A 12,156-nucleotide genomic window follows, 5' to 3' on the forward strand; every position below is an offset into this window, starting at 1 on the left:
ACTCATAGGTCTTTAACCAACTAAAATATAATCATGTCCACAGATATACCTGTTACCTGAATGAACTGTATTCATAACTGCCCAAAACTCAAAACACAAATATCCATCAAATGGTGAATGAATAAACAAATTATAATGTAGCTTTGTATCATAACACTATTTGCTTTTAGTAAAAATCAATGAATTTCCTATACATGCAACAACATGGCTGAATCTCAAGAGCATAATGCTAAGTCAAGGCATTAAAACACAATAACTATTACTGTATAATTTGGGTTTTATGGCATTCTGGAAAACTATAGAGACAGAGATTACAAAAATGGTTTCCAGGGCCTAAAGTTGGTGGGGAAAGAGTTCCTCAAAGCAGCATATGGGAAATTTTTGGAGTGATTAAAATATGTACATTTTGATCTTAGTGATGTTCACATGAAGGTATACATATTTGTTAAAACTGAAAACTGTACACCTAAAAATGGTGAAATTTACTATATTGCTATACTTCAATAAGCTGCTTTGCATAAAAACAAAAGAAAGGGGTAAATACTATGAGTTTTACCATCTAGTCTTCCTCAGCATAATCTTAGATAGAAATATTTTGTCACAGTGTAGGCGGAATCAGAACAAGGATACAAAGAGATAAAATGGTTTTGAGGGCTACTGTGAATGGGCTCCTGGTTTAGAAGTGTGGATTTCATACTGTCCCCTAAACAAGTGCCTACATAAACTTATTTGCTGAAAAAGAATTGGGTTGCACCTATTTTACAAAATAAAGGTAGACTTGAGCTAAGACTGTCTCTGTAAATAACCATTTGAATGTTTAGAAATACCTGGTTGGTCAATTTACAAATGAAAATGAACAAATTGCCCAACAATAGATAAAAAAGATTTTTGTCTTTACTAATAATCAATTATAACAATATAAATTAATAGCAATGCACTTTTTTATTTATTTATTTTTTTGGTAAGGAAGATTAGCCCTGAGCAAACATCTGCCTCCAATCCTCCTCTTTTTGCTGAGGAAGATTGGCCCTGAGCGAACATTTATGCCCATCTTTCTCTATTTTACATGTGGGACACCTGCCACAGCATGGCTTGATAAGTGGTACACAGGTCCACACCTGGGATCCAAAGCTACAAATCCTGGGCTACAAAAGCGGAGCACAAAAACTTAACCACTACACCAGCCACTGAGCTGGCCCAGCACTTGTTTGTTTTTGTCTAGCATGTCAGAATTTAAGACATTGGCAAGTGTGAAGCAAAAGAAGACAAATCTTTACAACTTTGTGGATGTAAATTTATTCAACATTTTTCGAAGTTTGACAGGAATTAAATATCTAAAATGAATATACTTTGATCCAGCAATTTAACTTGAGCATTCTCTCCCATAGAAATACACATACAAAGTGATATGTACTAAGATGGAATAATTATTTGTAACTGTAAAATATAAACAATCTAAAAATTCAGAGAAAGGCTGGCTCAGTGGCATAGAGGTTAAGTTCGTGCACTCTGCTTCTGCTGCCCAGGTTTCACAGGTTCAAATCCTGGGCACAGACCTACACATGACTTATCAAGCCATGCTGTGGCAGCATCCCACATACAAAGTAGAGGAAGATTGGCAAGGATGTTAGCTCAGGGACAATCTTCCCCACCAAAAAATTTTAAAAATCAGATAAATGCTTAATGCATTCTATTACATTCCTATTAGGCAATATTAAGTATTTCTTTTTAAACACAGAGGGATATTTTTGTACTGTCATGGAAATATGCCTTTAATAAATTCTTGAGAGAAAAACACAAGGTATAGAAGGGTATAATCTGATGTCATGCACTAAATTATTTTATTTTCTATTCAGAAAGATAAATTTAGACACAGTTTTTTGTTACTTCTGGGAAAAAGAATTAGTCTTTGCTCCCAAATTACATGAAATAATTCTGCATATTTTAAGTTTTCATAACATGCATTTATATATTTGTATTAAATACTTTTAGGTAGTTATTATTCTATTTGCTAAATATCTTAACATTTCTAATAGTTGATATTGTCTAAACATAGTTCTGATTTATATGTTTTCATTCTAGATTGCTTTTCATACAATAAAGGAAAAAATCTCTCAGACCTTCTGTGTTTCAATAAAATGAGAGCTTTTGGTTTTTCCAGTACAAAATGATGTGCTAAGATGTATAATACCTAAGATATGCTCCCTCCTTTCTCAGATCCTTTGGGGTGAAAATAAACTTATGTTCTTGCCTATGATATTTGGGAAACACCAGGGCTCTGTTAATCCCAGCACAGCCTTCCAGACACCTGGGAAACCCTCTCTTGTGGCTTGTAAAGCACTGTTAGAGAACCACGTCCTTGAAGTAAGGCTCTACTCCACACTGAGCTACGGAGTTCTGTGTCTTACAGGGAAAGACAATCCTGCCAACAGACACATCTGAAAGTGAAAAGGTCCTTCACTGTGCAGTGAGTAAAGTATTTCAGAGATAAGTAATATCATCGCCTGTTGTAAACTTGTGAAGGTTCATTCAAGTAAATTGGTTTAATAATAACCAGCTTTCCAGGGTAAAGAGACCAACAGAAATGGCCAGTGCTGTTGAGTTCAGATGTTTGAGATTCCGAAGTTAATTTGCTTAGAGAATCTTGTTTGATAAGTAGCACATTTTAAATTTGAATGATTGGTTTTATTTGATCTACGTTTTCTGCTAAGTAATGATTATTGTAGCTATGACCAGGTTAAAGAATATATGTTAATACTATATGTGCATATTGTGTTTGCACAGCTGGATTTTAGATTCATAAGTTTCACGGACTGTGTTTCTTGTTTTGATAACTTTCCTGTGAGTCCTGAAACCAACATCTCATGAATTTCATTTGCAAACATGCATTAGATTTGACTAAATCAGTAAATTCTGTTTTTAAGTGCTGAATCAAGGGGAACATCAAATGCTTTGGCACATTTTGGAGAGTCCCCCCACCCAATTAAGCAAAAGAGCTTTTCCCAATCAGAGTGTTTAGCTCATGCCTATTAGTAATGTTTGTCATATTCTTTATAAGTTCCAACATATTCAAATAGGAATTTGTGTTTTAGAAAAAATAACCATTCAAATCCAAACTTAAGTTTTCAAATAGAAAAAATAGAACTGACCTGAGTGAAGAACTATTCTGCTATTGTTTTGAGACTTGCTGATATGCAATTTCAACCCTGTATTAATAATACTAGATGCCATAATATTCCTGAACTGACTTTCTTTAAAGTCACTGTAATTTTGCAGATGTCGTTTTTCTTGTTGAAAATGTATTTGCCTTTCCCCAACTAACGCTTCTTCGGTATTCTCCTTAAATTGCAACTTACCAGTGAAGCCTTTTCCTACATTCCCAAGTTAAAATATATAGAGTGATGGCGATATAGACATAAATTTGGTATGCACGTCTGAATCAGACCTCAATGTATTTCTTTAGAGTAACTTTTATATAAGTTTTGTTTTTCAATTCTGTCAGCATTATAATAAACTCTTTTCTGTTTTATGTTTAATCTTTCTAAATATCCGTTAAATTAGGTATGATTACTCATATTTTGAGAAGAAATTTTAGTTCTCCGAAAGATTAAATGACTGAATCGTATAAGGATGAAGTGATAAAGCCGATTTTTTTTTCTTTTTCCTCTTTGTTCTTTTTGAGGAAGATTAGCCCTGAGCTAACATCTGTCGCCAATCCTCCTCTTTTTGCTGAGGAAGACTGGCCCTGAGCTAACATCTGTGCCCATCTTCCTCTATTTTATACGTGGGACATCTACCACAGCATGGGTGGACAAGCAGTGCTAGGTCCACACCCGGGATCTGAACCTGAGAACCCTGGGCTGCTGAAGCAGAACGTGAGAACTTAACCACTGAACCATGGGGCCAACAGTGACAAAGCTAATTTTTAAACCACAATAAACTTTCTTCCTTAATGCTGTTTTATTTCTCACACATGCTGAATCTCCAGTGTTTAGAATCGCATTTGACACAAACATGGTTCTCATCAAAAATTTTATAGTTGATGTTAGGTTATATAACCTAACCTAACATAATATAAATTCAAAGAAGAAGCAGGGGAAATAGAACTTTCCTTCCCACAGCTGATATAAGAATTGGTTTAGAGTTTGGTCTCTGACTTGACCAATAAAAAATAAAAATATGGGCCTGCCCAGTGGTGCAGCAAAGTTCCCATGTTCCGCTTCGGTGGCTAGGGGTTCGGATCCTGGGTATGGACATGGCACCAATTGGCAATCCATGCTGTGGCAGGCATCCCACAAATAAAGTAGAGGAAGATGGGCACGGATGTTAGCTCAGGGCCAGTCTTCCTCAGCAAAAAGAGGATTGGTGGCTGATGTTAACTCAGGGCTAATTTTCCTCAAAAAAATAAATAAAAGAAATTAAATAAATAAATATAAATTAAAAAACAGTAATAAAACAAAAGAAGCAGGGCTAATGAGTGGGAATGAAAGGGATTATATTCAATTTATTGTTTGAAGCTGAATTTATGGTAAAGAAAGAAGTTTTTGTACTGATATCTAAGTTGCACTCAGATATGTGTATGTGAATGAGTGTGTATGTGTCTGTGTAAGTGCAGGATATTTTTATAACAAGATGTATGTATTTTTAACTTATCTCTATCAGGGGGATTTCTCATTTATATATGTATACAATAGAGTCTTTAGTGAATCAAAGTGACGCCTTTTAAAAATTTGTATAAGGACACATCTTCTGGTTAGACTTCGAGGGGAACAAAATACACACACGTAATATAATGCACTCAATACTTATATATCATTTAGATGAACATTATCTTACATATATTTATATTAATAATGTAGCTTCTTTTCTTATAGAAATTCAAGTGCTAGGGTCCAGGAAACACGTACTAATTTCACCACTGGTACATGAAGATAGGCAGGGCATCAACTGTTCTTTAAGTCGCTTTTCCTAAAATTTTCTTTCCTCCCTTCCTTTCCTTTCTCTTCCTTCTTTCTTTTCTTCTGTACTTCCTCTTTTCCTCTTCCCTCCCTCCCTATATTCCTTTCTTTCCTTCTTTCCTCCCTCTGTGTTTCTGTCTTTTTCTGCCTCTCTTGTTATCACTGATTCTGCTGTCTCTTTTCTTTATCCAATATATATTTAAGCTGCTATTATTGAAGCTGCTATTATTGACCTGGAATATTGCCTTGATCAACTATGCCCTTACTTTTTTTTATAATTCTTTTAAAAATATAAATAACACATGAAAGAGGTTTGATAGATATAGATAGTTATATATGTATATATGTGCACATATATGTATATATAATCTGAATGCATGTGCATATGTTTATATAATCTCATTCGTATATATATATATACACCTTCTTTCATGTAGTATGATTTTTAATAAAATCCATATATGATTTTAATGTGAAATGTTAGACTATACAAATAACATATTATTATTTTACAGAAATATTTTCAAATTTCTTAATGATCAGTGTGTTTTCTGGTTAAGTTAATATGGAATTTTATTTTATAATGTCTACAATTCACTTATGCATACTTTTATGTGAGTTGAATATTATGAAAGCTCAGAAACAAATGCTGATTAATAACTTTTAGGCCTTGTGCTCTGTGCTGTTGCTCTGTCTCATACAATTAATCCTCACAGCAACGTTCAGTGTAGTATCATTATTACAAATTTACTAAAAAGGAAACTGATTTAGTGAAATCAAGCAACTTACCTCAGTCATTCTTTTTTATTTTTTTTAAGAGATTGGCACCTGAGCTAAGAAATGTTGCCAATCTTCTTTTTTCTTCTTTCTCCTTCTTCTCCCCAAAGCCCCCCAGTAGATAGCTGTATATTCTAGTTGTGGGTCTCTTTGGTTGTGGCATGTGGGACGCTGCCTCAGCATGGCTTAATGAGCAGTGCCATGTCCGTGCCCAGGATCCGAACCTATGAAACCCTGGGCTGCCTAAGCAGGGCATGCAAGCTTAGCCACTGGGCCACGGGGCCAGCCCCATCTCAGTCATTCTTAATGAAGTCAATCATTCACTTATACAAAAATTATTTATCATAGTACATAAGATTTTTCAGAAAAAAAATCTGTTTTAGAGAAACAAAGAGGCTTGTAATCTCAAGTACTTCCAGACTAGTCGAAAGAGCAGAAAAATAATCAAAAATTCAGAACTTTATGGGTGCAGTGATAGAAAGATTAAAAGGTATCAAAGAAGAAAATTTGTTCAATTCTATTTGAAAGGATTAGGGCATACTTCCTAGAAGACATGAAACCTGAGATTAAGTTTTGAAGACTGAAGAGAAATTCACTACATTTGTAAGAGAGAGGGATGATCAAATGACACAGTCAGAGTCAGTCAGCCAGTCAGACAGCTTGGCTTGAGCAGAAGTGTAAAGACATAAAATGACAATATATAAGGATAGAGCTCCAAATATCTTCAGAATTACTGTAACAAAATATAGAGCAGAGGCAGGTCATTTAGTACTTGTGATGAGCTTAGAGAAATATGCAGGGTCCAGATCATAAAAGTCCTGTGCCTTGTGTATGGACGCAAAGGAACTTACGTTTGTTTGGTAGCTTATGGGGAAATATTAAAAAGAGTGTAATGTAGTAATATTGACATTTTAGAAAGTCACTATGAAAAATATATCAACAGTGGATTTATGGAGAAATACTTGAGTTAAAGCTTTCAGATAAGAAATTGCTGGAGTTTGTTTTAAAGTTGCTGTAATTAAGTTGAAGACTAACAGTGAGGTTTAATAGTTAGGCAGCATTTACTATGGTGAGGTATTATTCTTTGCTATTTCTCATTAGATTTGTAGAGAGAGTAGACACTAATATTCTCATTTTACCAATAGGGAAGTCAGCACAGGGAGATAACTTACATACTCATCCCATATATAATGAATTTCTGGTCAGGGAAGTCGTTATGTCACAATCTACAGTGACATTCCTTTATGAATGAGTCGAAAGGAAGGATTTAGGGAAGATATCCTAAAGAGATATATCTTGATGAAGTACAGATTTAGAATAATTAAAAAGCCATTAGTCAGACAAAAAAAACATCTTTAGGTGCCAGCCCGGTGGCGCAGCAGTTAGGTGCGCACGTTCCGCTTCGGTGGCCTGGGGCTCGCCAGCTCGGATCCCAGGTGCGGACATGGCACTACTTGGCAAAAAGCCATGCTGTGGTAGACGTCTCACATATAAAGTAGAGGAAGATGGGCATGGATGTTAGCTCAGGGCCAGTCTTCCTCAGTGAAAAGAGGAAGATTGACAGCAGTTAGCTCAGGGATAATCTTCTTAAAAATTAAAAAAGAAAAAAATAACACCTTTACTATTTTGGTTAGGTTTATTGAGGTATAAGTTATATACAATAAAATTTATCAATTTTGGTAGTACAATTTGATGAGTTTTAAAAATATATAGTCATGTAATCAGTACATCAGCTACAGTATGAAACATTTTCATCTCCCAAAAAAATGCTTGTTTGGTGCCCATATCTTCAAACTCTCTATTCACCTCTGAAACATCTGATCAACTATTGCTATGATTTTGTTCTTTCTAGAAATCACATAGATGAGATCATACAGTATTTGATCTTTTGTATTTGCCTTCTTTCATATAGCATAAATGATCCATTCATGCTGTATCATCTATCAGTAATTTCTTCCTTTTTAATTTAAATTTTATGGATCTGCCACAATTTGTTTATCCATTCAATAGTGGATGCGTATTTGGTTTCTTTCCAATTTTTTGCTGTTATGAATAAAGCGGCTATGAATAAATGTGTACAAGTCTTTGTGTGGACATGTGTTGTATTACTCTTGGGCAAGTTCTTAGGAATGAAATTGCTAGGTAGTGCTAACTGCATGGTAAGTGCATGTGTAGCTTTATGAGAAACAGCCAAACTTGCTTTTCAAAAAGGCCGTACCCCTCACCTTCCATCAGCAAATGAATGAGAGTTCTAGTTGCTCTCTATCCTCACCCAACACGTGATGTTTTCAGTCTTTTTAATTCCAGCTGTTCTAATGGTATCTTATTTTTTTCTCATTTACATTTACCTAATAATTAATGATACTGAGCATCTCTTCATGGGCTTAGATGCCATCCACATGTCAAAAGAAATAATTATGAAGTTAAAAATATAATCTCAATTTTGAGTTGCCCATCTTAATTTCATAACTCTGTGAAGTAAAAATTTATTTACTTTACACTTGGTTTTCAACTTTCCTGACACATGATTTCTCTTTTATAGGTCTGTAAGCACCCTGGACTACAGTTCTACCTACCTCTTACCATGTTGGCTTTTAATAACACTGCCTCTGATCGGCCCACCTTCTCTTTCATTGGTATTCCTGGTCTGGAGGCTGCACATATGTGGATCTCCATCCCCTTCTGTCTCCTGTACTTTGTATCCCTTGTGGGTAATTCACTTCTGCTCATCCTGGTTAGAGCAGAACAGAATCTTCATGAACCTCAGTTCTATTTCTTGGCCATGCTTGCCCTTACTGACCTCGGCCTTTCATTATCCACAATGCCCAGCGTCTTGGCTATCTTCTGGTTTGATGTCCACCACATCAGCCTGGATGCCTGCCTAACTCAAATGTTCTTCATCCACATACTCTCTTCAGTGGAATCAGGTGTCCTCGTGGCCATGGCCTTTGATTGCTTGATAGCTGTCTGTGCTCCGCTACACTATACCAGGATCCTGACGCACTACACTGTTGCTTGCCTTAGTGGAGCTGCTCTCCTACGAGCTACCACTTTGCTGGCCCCTTTGCCTTTTTTCCTCAGGACTTTTCCCTTCTGTGGGGCCAATATCCTCTCACACTCCTACTGCTACTACCCAGATATGCTGAACTTGGCCTGTGGGGATGTCACTTTCAGCAGTGCCTATGGATGGGTTTTTGTACTCTGCACATTTGTAGTGGATGTTATCTTCATCCTAGCTTCATATATGAAGATCTTGGGCACTATTATGAGGATGGGGACTCAAGACAGAAACTGGAGAACACTGCATACCTGTGCCTGTCACTTATGCACAGTGCTTGTCTTTTACCTGCCCCTCATCAGCTTGGCTGTGCTGCATCATTACACCCAGGACATCTCCCCAGTTGTATACACCACAATGAGTAATGCCTACCTCCTCATGACACCACTGCTCAACCCTCTTGTCTACAGTCTCAAATCCCGGCAGATCCAGGCTGCCCTGCGCAAGCGATTTTGGGTGCAGCGTGTCATTGCTGGGGAATGATATCGTCTCTATATCAGAAGGGACAACCAATTTAAAAGTGCTGCTCAGGATCTACTACATGCCAAGCAGTGTGCTAGGCACCACAAGTTCAAAAATAAAAAATACTCAGGTCTTCCCCTCCAGAAGTACCTAACCTAATGAAGGAAGGAGAGAGAGACAGAATGCTTAAATAAATGATCAAAACTGTGTTCATAAAGGATGATTGTTTGGTAGTGGTAAGGAGAAACGGCAACAGAAACCCAAGCTCAGTGGTTTTAGCGTATGGATTGGATGAAAATCACATTGTTCCAACTGTTAAAGGAGGAGGAGTCTGACTGTAGACTGTAAAAGATCAATGAGGAGCTGATTTTCTAGAGAAAACAAGATGTCACCTGATTCTTGACTGACCATGTTGTTTAAGTGGAGGCATTAAAATTCAAAATTGATGATAAATTTACTAATATACCCTTGTCCCTCAGTATCCATGAGGAATTGGTTCCCAGGCCCCCAAGGATATAAAAATCCACAGATGATCAAGTCATTTATATAAATTGGATTAATTTTTGCTCATAACCTTCACATATCTTCCTGTGTACTTCAAATCATCTCCAGATTACTTATAATATCTAATCCAATGTAAATTCTATGTAAATGGTTGGTGTACTATATTATTCATGGAATAATGACAAGAGAAAAAAATCTGTACATGTTCAGTACAGATGTAATCATTGTAGGTCTTTCCATCTGCAGTTGGTTGAATCTGCGGATGTAGACACCCATATATGGAGAGCCAACTGTATGCTTAATATTTCTGACCATTTTTTGTAATTCCATACTGGCTGATGTCTGAACATTCTAGCTAGTAACAAAAGATAAAGGAGCTATCTGAAAAGAAATAATATATAAGGATCTGAGAAATGGTTATTCTTACTCATCTTTTTCCTTCATTCACACATTATTTAGATTTTCTTTTGTTTCCCATTCCATACTAAGAATACATAGCGTTATATCTTGACTTCCGAAACATGAATGGATCTCTTTTCTCTAACTTTGCAAAAGAAAAAATGAATTAGTTTATTCTCTTCTAGGGTCAACTCATAAAGTTAGAGTCAGAAGCAAATGAAGATCATCCTGCTGGGATCAGCATAGAAGGCAAGTTAAGAGAGAGATTTAATTGCCCATGGCAATAAATAAACATGTGGTAGCATTAGCACAAATTTCAAGCTACTTTAAGGGAAGGTTTAAATAAATTTCTAAAAGATAGCTCAAGTAATTAATCAGAAAATAGTTTTTTAGTAGGCGGAGTCATACAGAAGACATAAGTGTAATTTTCAGATAGCTTACATTTTACTAGTAGAAATCATGGAATAGCAGCAAATTATATCACAGAATATAATTAGTGAGGTTGGGGCTTGCTTTGAATTGTTCTATGAATTCAGAAGCTCGTCAGTCAGTGAGGGCTGTGTTTGTTAGGAACTTTTGCCAGCAACACTGAGGAGACCACGAGGAAACAGATCCTGGAAGCTTGAAAACTATTTTGATTCTGAAATTATTCAGCAAGCTTTGATCTGTTAGGTATCAACAGGAGAGAGCAAGTTTTTACTTTTTTTTTTTTTTATAAAAAGAGCATGGTCTTTGTCCGTACTGAAAGATCATTTGAGAAATATAAGGAATACCCTCAAAAATGAAATAAAATTCTGATTCTTAAACTGTTTCTCCATATTTTAAGGCCCAGTTTAATAATTTTCTTTATTCTGACTCTTTCTGATCAAAAGCTTCTTAACTTTAACTTCCCTAAGCATGAGTATAGCGAACTGAGGACCATTTCTCATCAATTGTTTAATTTTTTGAGGCCAGCAGACAATTTTCCTTTGAGGAACTCCTTACTTCGGTGTACAGTTTGGGCGAGACCAAAATATCAAAATTCTAAGAAATTTCCCCTGAACTTTCAGCTGCAGAGATTAAGAACCTAAAGAAAAATTATCCTCCTTCATATTTTATGGTAGAGCTAGTGTGAAAGATTCCCCTTTCTATTTGGAACACTGGAAGGACCCCAAACCACTTGTGGTCATCATCTTCCCTAGTTACGTGGAAGCAATGCCAGTCTACATAGAAGAAAATGAGTACAAAACAAAGCAGAAGCAGATAAGAGAGATTGCTTCAGAAAGAAAAAGTGACATGACAATATTGAGTCCTTAAACTTGGGTCACTGAGATCCTCCCTTTGAATTTGTGACCTATTCTGATATATTTCTTTACATTTCTTTGCTTATAAATTAAATAATGAGGCAACCTAACGGGATGTTTTTTCTCTTATGAGGTGATTTGAAACATTTATTTAATTCCATCTTAAAGTATGGCAAATTTATCCCCATCTTGTCTCACTGAGTAGTACAGTAATGCTCCTTTATCCACAGTTTCATTTTCCACAGTTTCAGTTACCTGCCGTCAGCCGTAGGACAAAAATATTACATGGAAAATTCCAGAAAAAACAATTTGCAAGTTTTAAATTTCACACTGTTCTGAGTAGTGTGAAATCTTCTGCCATGCCACGCAGTCTCACCCAGGATGTAAATCATCCCTTTGTCCAGCGTATCCATGCTGTGTACACTGCTCGCCTGTTCGTCATTTAGTAGCCGTTTCAGTTATCAGATCCACTGCTGGGGTGTCACAGTGCTTGTGTTCAAGTCATCCTTATTTTGCTTAATAATGGCCCCAAAAAAGCAATAGTAGTGATGCTTACAATTTGAATATGCCAAAAAGAATCCATAAAGGGCTTCCTTTAAGTGAATAGGTGAAAGTTCTCAATAAGAAAAATCATATGTTGAGGTTGCTAAGATCTACCGTAACTTTTATTAAAGTATCTTGTTACAATTGCTATATTTCATTATTTTTGTTAATC

General features: G+C 36.0%; 1 protein-coding gene across 1 annotated transcript; it reads left to right on the forward strand.

The window, feature by feature from the left end:
• The first annotated feature begins 8,319 nt into the window (after positions 1-8,319).
• OR51AB6 (olfactory receptor family 51 subfamily AB member 6) lies at positions 8,320-9,276 on the forward strand. The gene is given in 1 exon segment (NM_001391370.1): positions 8,320-9,276. A coding segment is annotated over 1 exon segment (957 nt).
• Positions 9,277-12,156: the final 2,880 nt, after the last annotated feature.

This window comes from Equus caballus, chromosome 7 (genome assembly GCF_041296265.1).
Source record: "Equus caballus isolate H_3958 breed thoroughbred chromosome 7, TB-T2T, whole genome shotgun sequence".
NCBI classification, from domain to species: Eukaryota; Metazoa; Chordata; class Mammalia; order Perissodactyla; family Equidae; genus Equus; species Equus caballus.